The sequence below is a fragment of the Corvus moneduloides genome, chromosome 2, assembly GCF_009650955.1.
Source record: "Corvus moneduloides isolate bCorMon1 chromosome 2, bCorMon1.pri, whole genome shotgun sequence".
Taxonomy (NCBI): domain Eukaryota; kingdom Metazoa; phylum Chordata; class Aves; order Passeriformes; family Corvidae; genus Corvus; species Corvus moneduloides.
In genome coordinates, this window is record NC_045477.1 from 109,342,204 (window position 1) to 109,359,069 (window position 16,866).

Sequence of the window (16,866 nt, forward strand, 5' to 3'; positions counted from 1 at the left end):
ATTATTTTCTGCTTAGGCTTGTATTGTTGTCATGTTAGTCCTGATTTATGGAGAAACAGTAATTATTTCGTATTTTCGTTTGAAGATAACTTCCAGATAACATTTTTTTTTTTAAATGTGTTAGCTACTTAGAAGAAATAGCCTCTACAGTTTATTTCTGTTAAATCTTTACGTTGTCTCAAATTAAAGTATACTAGCAAAAATATTTTTTGTTGATATGGAGGCTATATATAGCACTTGTTTCCAGTATTTAAAAAATAGCAAAACTGTAAAGAATTATAATCCTAAATGAACTTACAGTGACAGAGATTTGGCCAAAACTAAAACAGAAAAATGATTAGGAGTGCATGTTGTTTGGGACAGACACATTGATAAATGCTTTTAATTAGCATTCTTTCTGTAAAAAGTATCTAATGTTATCCAATATAAATTCATACTGTCGGTTTAATACACATGGTATTAAGTGTTTTAAACTTTTCTTATTGCAGCCCAGTTATGCTCTAGAGGCTCTTCCTGTGTTGGACAGTTGATATGTAAGGTTGAAATGGAGGGCCCTGTCAGTACTGCCATGCAAATTTGCAGTGTTTCTTCTTTATTATGTATGAGGGGTTTTATTCCCTCTTGTCATTTCTAATACTGCAACATTTTTGCTTCCTTCTCCAGCCCTTGTTGGTTGGGAAGAGTCTGATGACTTAAGATTTGTGTTGGGAATTCACACTACTTGAGGAAACATATCCCTGAGTGTTACTCTTGTCCATCATGGACCAAAACCTGTAAGATTTCCTTCATGAAAAGAAGACAGAATTTACCTAGAAGATAATTTCCTCAAGATGGACCAGTTTCCTACTTCTGTTGTATCCGAGTCTTCTGAAAAAAAGAAGCCACTTCCTGGCTTTGGGGATGTTTATGAGCAACAACAGCCATAACCCATGATGAAGGCCTTTCTGGTACAGCCTGCTCTCTCAGCATTTCCATGCTTGTTCGTTACTGCTGAGGATGGTCCTCCTTTGCCTTTAACCCATGTTTAAAGGGTTACACATACAGTTCTTCTGGAGACCACACAGAAATTACTCATGCCATGCTGTCTGTCTCTTCCACAGCATACATGCCCCTTCCCCCACAAAGAAGTTTGGAATAGGTCTTTGGTCAACCTAGTCTTCAAGTCACTTCTAATTAAAATTGTATCTGTTGTGAATTCTTCTCAATATTTGCCAACACCATCTAGCATTAGCCAACAAAAGAAATGTTATTTCCAGGTCAAAGAATTGTTTAATTAGAGTGGGAAAACAATGACTGTTTTCTCTCACCCACGCTCATTGCTCTTCACCTCTTCCCAGCAGTGTCTTTTTGAAGACAAGCCTGGGGACCATAATTTCTGTAATTCTTTTGTTATTCTTCAGAGGACAAATTCACGTACTGCCATTAGGTTTGGTCCTTACAACCAGTAAATGTATTGCCTCATGTTACAGTCTCTAGAGCTCAGTCCAGCAACTTCCTGAAGTTTCTTTGTGTTTGAAGCTTGCTTCAGCAGTAAGGTTTGGAGTTTAGATCCATGTCTAGTGGCTGTCAGTGACAACAGTTTATTGTAACAAAATGGGAAGATCAGTGATCCATTCTCAACGTAGGCGTAACTCCAGGCTCAGGATGGTGACTTGGTAGTGGCCATTAAGGTGTTTGTCAAGAGGCAGTCAAGCTTTGAAACTACAGTATTTTGCAGTGTATGTCTTTTGAAACCTTTGAATACACTGGGTGCCTCAGCCATTTTGCTATTTTGGCTCATAAACAGGAGTTTTGATCAGATGTTCTGATACCAGCCTTCAACTTGTCAAGTTTGCTTCGGGTATCACTTGACCTGTGTGTACAGACAAACTGGATAATGTGAGGCTGGAGAGCAGCCCCACAGAAAGACATCTGAGTGTCTTGGTAAGCAGCAAGCTGAACATGAGCCAGCAGTGCCCTGGCAGCCAGGAGGGTCAGCTTTGTCCTGGGGACATCAGGGACAGCATCGTCAGCCAGGCCAGGGAGGGGATTGTCCTGCTCTGCTCTGCACTGGGGCGGCCTCACCTCAAGTGCTGGGCGCAGTTTTGGCTGCCACAATATAATAGAGATGTAAAAGCCATTAGAGACCATCCAAAGGAGGGCTACGAAGATGGTGAAGAGTCTAGACAGGAAACCATTTGAGGAGCACCTGAGGTCACTTGGCTTCCTCAGCCTGGAGGAAACCTCATCATGGTCTACAACCTCACAAGGGGAAGTGGAGGGGCAGACACTGATCTCTTCTCTCTGGTGACCAGTGACAGGACCCCAGGAAATGGGCTGAAACTGTGCCAGGGGAGGTTTAGGTCAGATATCAGGAAAAGGTTCTTCACCCAGAAGGTGGTCAGGCAGTGGAACAGGGCCCCCAGGGAAGTGGTCATGGCACCAAGCTTAACAGAGTTCAAGTAGCTTTTGGACAATGCTCTCAGGCACATGGTGTGACTCTTGGGGATGTTCTTTGTAGGGCCAGGAGTTGGATTTCGTGATCCTTGTTGAGTCCCTTCCAGCTCTGGATATTCTGATACTGTGCGAATACTTGTGTGAAAACTCTCCCTTTTATTCAGACAAAAAGAGCTGATCCCTGAAGCTGCTGGTCATGTTTCTGTCAGCCCAACCGCTACCCTGGCAGGCCCCCTTCAGCTTTGTCTGGAGGGCTGGGCCAGCAGGTTTGGGGGTGGAGGTGGCTGTTTCTGTTGTGGCTGGGGCTGGGCAGTTTCCACAGCTGCTGAAGGGCAGCCGAGGAGGGGCAGGGGAAGGACAGCTCAGGGATCAGATGTGTGAGTTTCTCAGGGCTACTACAGTGGCAGACCAGGTTCAGGTGAACTGGGCTGGCTGTCTGAGCATGCGATCAGGCCGGTGCGTTCCTGCTGTTCTCCAGAGAGACGCCTGTGGAGAGAGGAGGTGGCTAAGCTGCAGGTGAGACACAGGGACTCTCCTGCACAGCAGGGCCCAGAGCTGGCAGGGCTCACCGCTGCACACCTTGGCCAGGGCACCACCAAGCAGGGATATTCCTCCAGGCAGGTTCACTGGTCTGCAGCAGGTGCCAATGCATCTCTTGCTTTCTAGAGCAATATCACCCCTCACTCTTTTTTGTCCTGACTTTGTTTTGCTTCTGCCTGACACTCATGCAAGCTGTTCTTGTCCAGGCAGGCTCAGTTTGAGCAAACACTGGCTCCAGTCCAAGTAGGCTCCCCAAGAGAAGACCCAGAAATTAAGAGGCCAGTTAAAGCTGCTGACAGCTGCAGAAGCCTCAGAGGAGTTTTTCGACCAACCACTAGCTGCTGCACAGCAGCCTGACTAGAAATGCTTTGTGGCTGTGAGCTGCCTTTGAAGGAAGCAGGAGCTGTGGGGGGATCTGTGACTCACCGTTTTCTCTCACACCACCAGCAGATTGCGAGAGAGCACATCAGTATCCCAGCTGGCACGGCAACCAGGACTATCACTATGCCTATCATACAGCCTGCTCCATGACAGAAAATACTTTCGATGTGCTCACGGGCATTAGGAACTTGTTTGGTCATTTCTCCAGCCGTTTCTGTGAGAGCAATTCCAAATGTTAGCCTGTCGTCTGCCAGTTAACCACTGGTGAACTTGCAGCACATTTGATATCACCAGAATGTTCTCTTGTTTTCTCCCCAGTGCTGGTCCTGGAGGCACACTCCCACCCCCTGGGGACAGGCTGTCCCTTGAACAGAGCTCAAATGGTCAGGAGGAGAGCACAGTGGGGAGCACTGCTGCTTGGCCAGTCACTGCTTTGACAAAAACTCATTGGGCAGTTCCACCTGCAACTCTCCCTCTCTGGGCCAGCTCCCACACCCCAATGGGATGGAGTCAGGCCCTCACAGGAGACACTTAAAGCTTACTTTCCCTGTCTGCCCTTTCTCCAGCATGAGCACCCCTTGCAGCCACTTGCACGTTTCAGGATGTGTCTCCCCATAAGGGATCCCAGCAGGACTGCTCAGTACCTGACTGCTTTGAGTCTGCTTGAGGAGATTCAGCAGCTTTCTCATTCTGTTTTTCTCCGGACTTTGGCAGCACTGCCAAAAAGCAGACACGGGTAAAGCCTCCGCATGGCTCAGGCATGGAGGACACAGGAGGATGGGGAGGTTCCCTCTAGCTTCCCTGCCCAATATGCAAGTCAGAACACTGATCTGGACCTCAGCTCATGAGAGGGATCCTGCTTGGGGCTACCTTTGTGCTTTGGTCATCTGGGTACTCAGGGCAAGCTCTGGGATGAAGCTACAGAGGAAGCTATGTTTGTGCAAGAGTCCTGTTTCTCATTGTCTCTGTAATGGGATCCAGATATCTTGAACCCAACACACTTTCAGCTCAGTTGCTGATGTGACATGCAAGAGTATGCACTGGGGAAAGAGCCTGCTGCCACACAGCCGTCTTGTGCTGACCACAGGACAGCAATTACCTGGCCATGCCAGTGGCTGGCATCGGCCTTGGAATGAGCAACTTGCATTTCTTATGGAAGGAAGATTAAAAGGTAAATGTATCTTCCTCCAACTAACTTACCTGGGCGATTACGCATGTGTTTGACGACTGAAGATTTCAGCAAGCCATCTTAAAGAAAATTGCTCATTACTAAGCTATTGACACATTGGTGATAATTATTCTTTCAAAGGAAGGAACATTGAGAACTTACCTGCTCCGGGCTCGCCCAAGGGCTCCAAACCATCTTTCTGCCAAGCTGCCACAGAATCAGCTAGAGACTCAGCTAGGAGCAAGCACAGAGAAATGTTTCCATTGCATGTTGGGATCTTCTGCTTTTGTGTACAGAAGCACTGGATGGGGGGTCAGGTAGCAACGTGGGAGCCAGATGTCAGTGGATTGCCAGAGCTGCAGAGGAGGACCCAGGGACCTCTGAGCTGGCAGCTCAGCACTCTTTAAACACAATGTGCAACACCCCTGGAGGAGAGATGGACTTGGGACTCTGTTAGCAGGAGAGCGCTCACAGAGAGGAAACCCTCAGTAAAGCACTGGAGGAAAAAACATCTTCTTGGTGAGAAGACCCCACTAGCCCATGAAAGGCTGCACCAGTGCTGGCAGCTTACCTGCTTCCTGTGATTTCTGTGGAGCATAGTTGGCAGCCCCAGGATGCAGGACCATCAGGAGGATGAGGAGGGAGAGGAAAAGATGGTGGACAAGCGCCATGATCCCCTTTCCACCACACAGTCAGGGATGGGGGCTGAGCAGTTGGTTCTTATGGCCAGTGCAGTGCCATGGGGCTCTGTGACCTCATGGCCCCTGCAGTCAGAGCACAGCTGTGTGGGGATGGTATTCAGGGAGCAGGGCTGTGTGGGGCTGGCACTCAGGGTGCTTATGGACAGCTGCTGGAGTCCCCTGGGCCTGTGTGACCTCATGGCCCTGGAATGAGCAGGCAGCCAGGGTGCGGCTGTGTGGGGATGGAACTCAGGGTGCTCCTGGGAAGCTGCCCTCCCAGGTAGGGGAGCACATCCCATAGGGCAGCTCCACCCACGGGCTGGGACACAGCCTCCCCACAGCAGGATCAAGTACACCTCCTACAAGTTTGCAGACAATGCCAAGCTGAGTGGTGCTGTTGGCACACCTGAAGGATGGGAAGCCATCCAGAGGGACCTGAGCAAGCTTGAAAAGAACCCTCATGAGGTTCAATAAGACCAAGTACAAGGTCCTGCACCTGCACTCAGGCAAGCTCCTGTGTCAAGCTGCAGAAGGCTGTGGTGTCTGCTTGGTTAACCACTGTAATTTTTAAAATAAGGCTAAATGAGTATTTTAATAAAATATTGCATTTAGTTGATTAATTTTTTGTGTAGAATAGATGTAAGGGAAAAATACTGTATCTTTGGGGCTTTTTTTGTGGTTCAACTATATTTTTACTGTCATAGCTTGATACTAAATACTGCTAGACAAACACATAGAATGTTTCAAAGAACTTTGCAGTTGTATCTCTTATAATCAGTGACTCATCATACAGGCTTTCTTCTAGAAAGAGGTTAGATACAATGAAGAAATTCTTCAATAAATATAGTGAGGCACTGAAACACATTTCCCATAGACATGGTGGATGCCCTGTCCCTGGTAGTGTTCAAGGCAAGGCTAGATGGGGCTTTTACCAACCTGGTCTAGTGGAATATGTTCCTGCCTGTGACAGGGAGATTGGAACAAGATGATGTTTAAGGTCCCTTCCTACCCAGATCATTCTATGATTCTGTGATCGACTTGGATACCTCTGACTTTCTGATCTGGGTAGTGTCCAGGGTTTGTCTGTTGTGTTCTTCACTCAGTTGTCCAACAGATTTGTTTTCTCCCAGTTCCCTTAAATCAAAGGTTGGTCTTAAGCTTTAAGAAAAAACATGACTTTCAAGCGCACTGGCAATTTTGATACTGAAAAGTTCTCTGCTTGTTGCCACATCAAACCCATTCTTTTTTCGGTTCTCCTTGCTATCCATGTCTTTCCAACCCATGGTGTGATTGCTGGCTGGACTTATCAGAAAGGCATCTGCTAACAGAAGTAAATGTCTTTATGTGACCAAATGGACCGTTCTCTGCCTTACGTGACTTTAGAATACTTTCCCTCACCTTTGTTGCTGTGTCCTTGAATTCTTTATCAAACCTGAAGAAATCTGATCTCACTCTTAAGTAAGATATACTTAGCAGCACTTTTGGTATGTTCTGTTCCCAGTGTTCTCTTAGCCTATTGTCGCGGGTTCGGTTTGTAACCGGGAGGAAACACCAATTTAGTGTAGTGGTTTGGTCCAAAATACTCATTACTGTTTATCTTCTGTGAGATAAGAATTAGGAGAAATGCAAAACAGGCACCAAACTTGAAAGAATATAAAGAAGTTTATTAACAGACCTAAAAGAGGAAAGGAAAAAAAAAAAATTATACCACCTTCAGAACTCTCCTCCTCCCCCCACCTTCCTCCCTTCTCCCACTGACAGTGTGAAAAGACAACCCTTAAGCTGTTCAGTCTGTTTACCACTTCCATAATTACCTTGTTCAGTTAGAAAGAGAAGTCTCTTCTTGCTCATGCTATGAAAACAGTATCACAACGAGACAGCCGCCCACTTCCAAATATTGTTCAGTCCATTTAGGAAGAGGAGTCTCTCTGCCTGCGTGTGAGTCCTTTCCCCCGACTTGCAGCTTTTCCCGCAACTGCTTTCGAGGGTCCACTCTTGAAGTTTTTTGGGGTACAATTTTAAGGTTGAGCCATTCAGAAACAAAAAAACAGAGGCCCTTCTCCTTCCCTGGGAGCAAAGGGTCTTCATCATCTTCATCGTTAGGACTATCTCTGGGAGCATCTCTAGGGACTGAGGTTTTCTCCTTTCCCGTTTGGAGCAAAAGTCCTCATCTGGTCCATCTCTCTCTGTCCAAACTTCTCATGAAATTACAGCTGCGTCAGCATCTGCCTATCTCAGCGCAGGTGCTTTTGCTCACGAGTTGAACACTCCACCCCCCATATCTTCATGAAATTACAACGGGATACTCTGATATATCATAGCTTCACAACAGAATTTCAGCTTTAAGCATCTCCTCTCTCTCTCTTCCCTCAGGTTTTCAGCTCTTCACAGCAGTAAAAGGGTTAATCTCACCTCGGCCTTGCAGCTTTGCAGCTGGAATGTTGAATCTTTCTTATCGAAGTGGAGAGGGGGGAGAGCCGAGCCGCTCCGGCTGCCCACGGCAAGGCAGTGGGGGGGGTTCCACGGCTGGAACAGGTCCATCGACCCAGGATGGCCGTGGCCCGGCCCGGCCTGGCCCAAGCAGGGCCTGGCCGGGCCCACTGGCCCCCACACGGGGCCCGCAGCCACCTGTCCCAGCGCCGGAAACGAGAGAGAGCTTGGAGGGGGAGTTTGCCTATTCTTAGATGTGGATCACAGAGGAGGTCACAACTTTAAGTGGCTTCGAGAATTGTCCATATTCAAACTGGCCAGCTGATAGGTTCTATCAGTTCCCAGAGGAAACTGTAAGCACCCCTTAGCAAGGACGTCCCTTCCAGGACTATGCTTGCTAACCTATGACACCTATGGTTAAAATTTCTCTAAGGGTCAGTTAAACTGTTCCTTTCCCAAGGGATGTTTGTATTGAGTGGGGTTTGATCTCTTGCCTTCAAATATCTCTCTGGAGGTATGTATTTCTTATGGCTATAACTTTTCTCCACGTAAGTAGGGAAAATTCAGGCCATTGTGGCTGGCAACTCACATCTAAAGTTGTACTTCAAAGACAGCAAGGGTATTGGTGGTATCGTGCAAGTTTATTATCAAGGTGATTTTCTAATTCTGCATCAATTTACCCTAACCTCTTCCTTCTGGGGGTTAGACTTCTCTGTGCCTTCCTTTTAGTAGGAAAGGTGTCTTTCCTGCAGCTGTCACAGAGGGTTTCAAACAGTCCTTGGTGCTGGCAGACTCAGACTGCTACCCAGATGGAACTGCCCTTTACTAACAAAGTGCCTTCTGGCAGGTCTCAAACCACCACACTTTCCTTGAAGAATCTCTCAGAAACATTTGACATGCAGTCAACTGAAGGTTCATGTACACCTTCAAGGAACAGTGTGTACAGTAATAAAGTATTTCAAGATCCTGTGGTCCTCAACACTGCAATTTTCCAGTCACTGTTTTAAAGAAGGATGGCAAGTCCCCCCTCCCAGGTTTTTAAGTTGCACCAGGTTCTATCTTGAAGTCACTTACCATCTGAACACAGAAGAGAAGCCACTTACACACTGGCTGACTGGTGTTGTGTGATGCAGCTGTGCATTCCCTTGTAGCCTTTGCTTTCTCAGAGGGACTCCACAATTCTGCTCCCCATCTCCCCTACTCCTGTACACCATGAGCTTGGCCTCAGGTTAGGGAGATCTTCTGCAGGTACTGCAAGGGAAGATTTTTCTGGCCTTCAGAGAAAATACACGTGTGCAACCACAGTATGCATGTGGACTGCATATGTTGAAAAAGTCTGGTAACTTTTATAATCTCTTTTCTTTGAAAAGTACTGGAATCACACAGTGGGGTCTTTATGACTGAAGATGCCTCTGAAAATATGTATTTTAGATCTAGTTTTACTGAAATACTAACTGTGCTTTGTGTAGTGACTTTACCGTGATAGTGACCATGTTTAAGAAAAATGTAACAGCTGCAGTCTTGTAAAAACAAAAAACAAGCAGACCCTTATTATTTATTTGTCCTTCAAGGTCATTTCCCATGTGATTTTTCTGCAAAATTATAATCTAAAGCTCATAATGTTATAACCCTGGAATGACTTTTCATGCTTTGTGTATCTTTTTATTTTCATTTCAGTAAGTCTCAGCAGTTTTGTACCACGACAAAACTTTCTAAGTATCGACATGCCTGTGGTGATAGAGACGTTTTGCAAGTATCCTTTGAAGTATGTTTGTTCTTTTAAGGTAAGAAGGGAACTGTTTAGAATTTAGTGACCCAGCGAAATTTCAGTTGGATATCATTCTAGACAGGATGCCGTGAAATATTTCTGTAGACATTTGACATCTTTATCCCATCTCTGCATTGATTATTGTCCCTGTGCCAAGCTAAAAATGAAATCTCTAACTTTCTTGAGCTTAAGAGTGTATTTTTGGTCAGTGCTTTTTTAACTCTTGAGGATGAGCCTTAACAGATGTGACAAGAGAGCCAAAGTAAGCTTGAATTTAAGTCAGGAAAAATTAGATGTTCTTGCTAGCATTGCAATGTCAGGGTTTTATTATTTTTGTGTCATTATACTGAACTAAATAACAGGATATGGTTGGGTTTTTTATTTTTTTTCTTCAAGAGAAAAGAAAATAGCTATTCAAAAAACAGGATAATTTGGTTAACACTTGCTTATTCGTGAACAAGATTATATATATACACATACGTATAGATTAGTAGACTTGAATGTGGCTAATGTTGGAACCTTTAGCCTTAGAAACTGAAATGTTCATGCGTGGCTATAGAATAATTAAACTATGTAGTTCAGTTTAATAACTAGTCCATAGAACTAGAGTAAAGGTACCACATAAGCTCTCATTTTCTGGGAACACATCAGGGTTCACACTGCCCCAGCTGCTTTCTGACTCATGTCTTCTTGCCTGGCCACTGAGGATGGAGGTAGGTACTGCAGTTAGCAAGCCTTTACCAACAGTAAAAATTATCTACCCATCCCTCGTTCTCACGTGCACACACACGTACAGAAATCCACCCAGATTTCTGGCTGACAGGTAAGTAGGAGAGATAGGTCAGATTTCTGATTATATTTTAGTCATTTACTAGGGAGTGTTTTGGAAAATACTGCTAATCATGATTTCATACTTGAGTATAGGATACCTTCTTAGTTCAGGCGTGGTGTCAGAGCTATAACCTTCCTCCAAAAGCACACAAAGCAAGCAAAGAAGATGGTGGTTTTTCTGTCTCCTGTTTTCACTCAAGTTGTGAAGAGTGCAGGTTTAAGTATCCAAACTTAGCTCTTAAAAAAATAAAAATCTGCAAGGGCAATTCTCTGAGCAGGTACGTTATGGTGTAAAACTAATTTTACTCATATAATTTCTGTGGAATGGCAGCTAGAAAATTAACCTTCATATGTCTCTCTCTGCATACTAGAAATAAAATACATGTATCTTTTTTTTTTTTTTTTACTTTTTTTTTACATTTTCTCGGATATTCTTATGAACCTTAACTAAATTGAACCAGGTACCTCATCTCACTATCAGGAGCACTGGCAGTTATCAATGCTGTACCCTGCTTTGCTTTGGATGGTCAGTGGATATTAAATTCTTTCCTGGAAGCCACGTTGAGCTCCCTAATTGTAGAAAAACAAAACAGAGAGCTTGTTGGCTTTTTAATTTTGCTTGCTGGAAGTGCACTTTTGGCTGCCAATGTTGCACTGGGACTTTGGATGGTGACAGCACGATAGGACATTGGATATTCTTCCATCAGTTCTCAAAGTACACAGAAATAATGAATCCATTGCCTTTTAAAATTCGTCCAGTACTGAGATTGAAATAATTCCCTTAAAATGACACTGAAAGAACAATCAACTGGTGGTTGCTGTTTTAATTTAAAACTTTACAACACCATGCCTGTGGTCATGGGAAATCTAATAGGAAAAAGTAGGAGCCTTTTTAACCACTCTTTAAGCACTGTATTAATTTTGGAGAAATTGCATTTTAAGATTTCATAGGAAAAAATCAGACTTCATTAATTCACATCTTGAAATAAGGGAATTATTTTGCCTCAAATTTTTGTAAAGTGGGAGGAAAAAACAGTTTTATTTTATAATTTTAATAATTAATTAATTAATAATTAAATTTAATTTTATTTTATAATTGTCAGAAGATCTGTGTGGGCTCTGATCATTTCTCAATCAGCATAGTCTTCAGTGACTTGTTTTGGCTTTTCTAGCCTGGTATTCCACCAAACTGGATTCTAAGAAGCCCTAAAGTGTGGTCTCAAAATGGGGAAAAGCTAGGTAAATGCATACCATGTGTTAATGGGGGAGAGCAGCCATATGGGTTAGTGGCTTTCCTTTTCACCTGGCCAAAATGACTGGAGGAACGTCGTCCTCAGGATGTAGATGAGAAGTGCCAATGTCTGCTAAAAATGAAGCATGTGGGAGGATAACAAAGCCCACATTTGTGTTGCTTACACTTTCAGTTGTATATTATCATACGCAGCTGAAGTTTTTTTAAAGGCAATATTTGTCAGCAATAGCTACAAGATAACTGAAATTTAGTTTCTGAGTGCTGAAGTATGTTATGCATAGTTTTCCTAAGTGATATGTAATGTTTGTGGTGTTTTACTCAGAAAATAATACTGTATTCTATCTGTTCACAGTTGAAAGTGAAACCTATTGTTTTTATGGTGTCTATCCTCCAATGCTATGCATGTAATATGTACAGTAACTCACTGATGATTTTCTGTATTTCAAAGGGTTGTTTTCCTTTGCTAGGATTCATTCTGTTCAAAGATAGCTAACAAAGATATTTAGCTGAAGCTGGTCTTACATATGAACTATTTAGAGGAAGAGTATGATTGTGATTTGAACTATTTAAATATTTGGCTTTGCTTTCTGAGATGAATACAGACCATATCTTTGTTCTTAAATGAACAGTGGAAGAACAGTCAGTATTTTACTGACTGAAGTATGTCTGACATGCTTTGAAGCCCTTTAAGTCTGTAGTATTTTGTACCCAGTAGGATTATATATTGAATGTCTTGTCCTCCTGTGATATATTGCCTAGTTTATATATAACAGGTTCAATCAGAGCCTTGCCTCAATATAAGCTGATATTTGAACAAAAACGTTTTAGTTCGGGAGCCTCAATATTTGAAATAGGAAACTTTAGAAAATACCCTGCAACTTCTGCCTCATACAGTGCTCCCCACAGGAGCTGCTGCAGCTCAGAGTTCCTTTACAGAAACAGCCTTTCCGTCAGGAGCTAAAGTGGAACCTAAGCTCATGGATCCTGGCTTGCAGGGAGTACTGAAACATCCATGACCAGGTAAAATAGATTCTTTTGGCACCTGAGGTGAAAGCCTGGGTAATTTCAAAGCGGGGCTGAGCCCAGTTCGTGGTGCTACTGCACAGATTCATATCTGATGTTTGCATTTGCCCACTGATGTGTACTTTTGCACAGTAGTTTTCACACTTAAGATGGACTCCTTTCTTAAGATGACGCAAGCAGTTATGAGAGACCATGTTTATTTATTTGTTGTTGGCTGGTTTACATCCCTTTCCAGTGCTGCCACAGGCTGGGTGGGCCCTTGAAGTTCACCTCTCTGGGGTGGCTGGCCTGTGCCTCTCCTTTTCAGTCATTTCAACCCAGGCAAATTGGGATGGGTCCTGGTAGGAGAGAGTAAATCCTCCAATCTAGTGTGAGCTCGTCCCTCTGGGGACCATTAAAAGTAACACAAAGTGCAAGAAAGAAAAAACAAACTACACCCTGTAAGTCTAACTTGTCATCACTCCTGGAAACATACAGAGGTTTCAGAGTAGCCGTTCTGATGGGCCACTCTGCCATCCCTCTGTGGACAGGAGGGCAGGAGCAGCCTGGTCCTTGCCCAAGGCCTGGCTCTAAGGCTCTCTTCCAGACTGCTCTCTCGCCTCAGTGGCTGTTTACTGATCTGAGCTCTTCCTTTCAATGGCTCTGTGACACTTTCCTCTGTCTCATCCAATCTACATTCCAAAAAATTAATTTGCACTTGGAAGTTTAATGTAATTTAGTAAGGCAGGATATTTACTTTCAAAACATGTCAAGTCTGATATTTATTTATTCATGTTGACTACAGTGGCTTGGAACAGTCCTTCAGCATAGTGCCTCTCATGGAGATGTAGGCAACAGATTTAGAAGAACCCAAAGCTTCTGAATTGGCATGCACAAATTTCATCTTCTACAATGAGGCTGGCAGGCTGTTCCTGGTTATTTATTGTGCTACCAAAACATGCAGCTTTATCAAATGAAGCTAAAGCCAGTTTACTTTACACAGTCACTGAAGGCCACAGTTTTACCAAGTAGAACTTCAGTCTGTGTCTGACCTCATAAGCAAGAAGAGGGTGGATAAGACATCGGTCATGGCTTTAGCAAAACAGACAAACTAGTGCACTGTGAAGACCCTAGATCTCTTGTATGGAAGAGAGAGTACTAGAAGTGCTTAAAAGTAATTCATGAGTCCATTTCTCCATACACTAAAATTCTACTGAGTAAGGGTTGATTTAGGTATGTACAAGAATCAAGACTTTAAGCAAACTAGGTATGAATGGTGACCCAGCACATCTTAGATTAATGTGGACAAAGGTAATAGGTAGGTTGGACCACTCTCTGAAGAAGAAGTTGTTCAGTGGATCCATTTCATTCTCCATAATCCTAACATATGGATTACATTCTGATAAGCATGGGCCATACATACACTTACTGGGAGGATTTTTCCTGGGGTTTTGGTCATTTATTTAGCAAGAGAAAACACAAAAGTACAGGGTAATTTTTGTGTGTTGGATTTTTACTGGAGTATTTGTGATGTGTCTTTTGTTTTTGTAAAAATAGAAAGGAAGTAATTCCTTAAAATTAAATCCTTCTACATTTTAGTCTAATTAGCCCCTCAGAATCTTTAATACAGGGTCCATCAATATAATTATAGGGCGTATTGACTGGACTATAAAACACAGCACTCTTAAAGATTGGATGGCTGCTACTATTTATGTATATACTATGCATTTTAAATCTGTATCAGATGGAAGAAGTAATGTCTAATATTCAGAAATGTTATACTTAGCTTTTGTTTGAAAATTTCCAGAAGAATTCCATAATTATAATCATTGTTCTAACTTGTTTTTTATTAAATTTTTTATATCAGCAAATATTTACATAGCATGTTCTGATAATGCATGATACGACATGGAAATGGCAAACTCCTTAGCATGGGGGATGTTACATGCTCTTTGCTAACTTAGGAAATTAAAACCAGCTTGCTTCTGTACAAGTTAAATGAAAGAGGCTTCACTAGAAAAAGTGTAGACAAACTTGCAGATTAGTCATCCCAAATTATGAGCCACAGTGGAAAATTTGTTAACTCATCCTTTTTATTTAGAAGGAAACAACCAACGATATTGATACTGATTCTTTCAGTGATAATTCTGCATTTGTGGATGTGTGTGTATACATACATTTGTATAACAAATACGTACATAGCCATAGGATGTATTAGTGCTTTTTTAGGGATAACTTAGAGCAGTCCTCCATATTCTGCAATGTAGGCTTTTGTTTTTCCTTCTCTCTGTGAATTCTCTCTATGGTTTTCTCTGGATTTGAAAACAGAAACTTATGTTTTTCCCCCATAAGTAATTCTTAACTTCTTTATTAACAGAAGACAAGTGATGGGGACATAATGTAACCTCAGCTGCATGAGTTTTGTTCGGCTGATGTTTAAAATATGGTTCTTACTTTCTGTGAAGCCTCAGCTACAAGCATGGTAAACACAGTTTTTTCAGGGCCACTAAAAGAGATCAGCCTTGGAATGCATCACCCTCTTATTGCTGCTGTTTGTGCTGTTCTGAATAACTGGGATGAACAAGACTGTGTAGACCTTACTGAAGAAACAGTTTTCAGGACAGAACTCTCCATGGAAGGCAGGGTGTTTCAGCTTTCTTTTAATAAGGATATATTTTGTTCCATTTAGCACAATCGCAGCGTTCCCATAGCTTCCCATACATTTTACATGATGTCAAAGGGTGACCTGTAGGAATATTTTTAAAATAAATTATGTATGTCTTACTAATTCAGAGATCAATACAGATCTGGATATCACTAATGACAGATGAAGAAGGCTTATAAAGTTTTGTATAGCCTAGTCTCTATTTATATATAGAGCTAAACTCTAGATATAGTTACTTGTAAAATATGCATTTTGTACACTTGCTCTCAGACCAATTTCCACAACCAGTCTTTCCTCAGCTTTATTCTTGCAATCTTGTGAGTAAGGAACCTTGAATCTTAACACAGGTAAGATCCAATATTGGCAAATATTTTATATCTTCTTTATCCTGAATTTCATGTAACGCTTTCTATTGATTAGTTATTTAATGTGGCTGAGTTACCTGGGGTACACACCCTGCATCAATGCAGCATTTGGGAACATCGCACTGAGGACTGCCAGAAAACAGCAGCTCTGTGACTTCTGGCTTGGGCTCATCCACTCCATCATGTGAAGAGCAGATGGCAGTGTTTAGGGGCAGTGAAGAACTTCAGCTTATGGCAGCTTTATGAAACTTTCACACTGCTGACCCGGTGTGAAAGGACAGGAACAAAGAGCAGGATATGACACTGCAATTCCATTCATTCCATTTACATTGTCATGAAACCTGAAAAGAAGTTGTAATTAACATTTCAGAGCAGGAAGATGTGTTTTCCAGCCCTTCACTGAATCATTCAGTGAGTGGTGATCAAACTTTTTTCTTAACACTTTTCATTCCTTCAATATATATGTGCTGAATAAGTAGCATGGGTAGCTGTAGCTTATTTTTTAAAATGGAGTTGGATATTTCTCACCTCTAGATGTTCATCCTGGGATGGTTTTTGGAGCATCATAGTATAACTGATCTTCATTGATACTTGGTTGAAAGTTTGGAGGCTATTTCCAAGCCATCACTAGAAAAATCTATTTCCAAGTTGTTTGTTGATATTTTAAATTCATCTTTTCCTTACATAACATTGCTTTTAGATTTCATATACTTAGTTGATCTTATCTGAAGCCTGTCAATAGAATATGTATTGTTTAGAAATTCACTGTAGGTTTTTTTTTTCCTCTACATGGCCTTATTTTTCACACTGACTCACAGCTGTGGAATGTTAGATTTTTAGACCCTTTGTTCCCACTATGCATTGTTCATGATCATGGTTTTTTTTAAAAAAGGAAAAAAAAGAAAGCTTCAGTTTGAAAATGTCGGCTAACAAATATATGGAACACTGAATAATGTATTGTAGTTTTGTTTTGTCTTTTTTCTCTATTTAATTAACGAAACAATAAATATTGTTTTCTATGTATGATAAATGTATCCTGCAAATAAATTCATTCTCTGATTGTTGATGTGCTTAAGTCTGTTTGTAAAAATAAGGTAGAGTGACATAATTCCTTATTAGTGGCAATTGCCATATTCTCTCATATATTCTCATTCTCTTCATATGTGATTCATATTCCTTCTGCCGAGATACACCAACAAGATACACCATCCTTTTTCGTGTCTGACCACCTCCTAAAAATAATAATAACTATCACTTTACTTTCCCTTATTTATCAGTTTATCACAGTAATAGTTGAAGTGTTTGATACAGGAGGTCATCGTCAAGGTAAGCAAAACCACTGCTCTGG

General features: G+C 42.2%; 1 protein-coding gene across 2 annotated transcripts in view; it reads left to right on the forward strand.

Annotated features, from left to right (window-relative positions):
• Positions 1 to 16,582, forward strand: part of MBTPS2 (membrane bound transcription factor peptidase, site 2) — a 41,306-nt gene extending 24,724 nt beyond the window's left edge. For both annotated transcript variants that reach the window (XM_032100812.1, XM_032100813.1), the window contains 2 exons: positions 9,313 to 9,388; positions 10,696 to 16,582. In XM_032100812.1, the coding sequence (XP_031956703.1) occupies positions 9,313 to 9,388; positions 10,696 to 10,918 (299 nt within the window). In that variant the 3' untranslated portion in view covers positions 10,919 to 16,582. The remainder of the gene's footprint in view (positions 1 to 9,312; positions 9,389 to 10,695) is intronic.
• Positions 16,583 to 16,866: the final 284 nt, after the last annotated feature.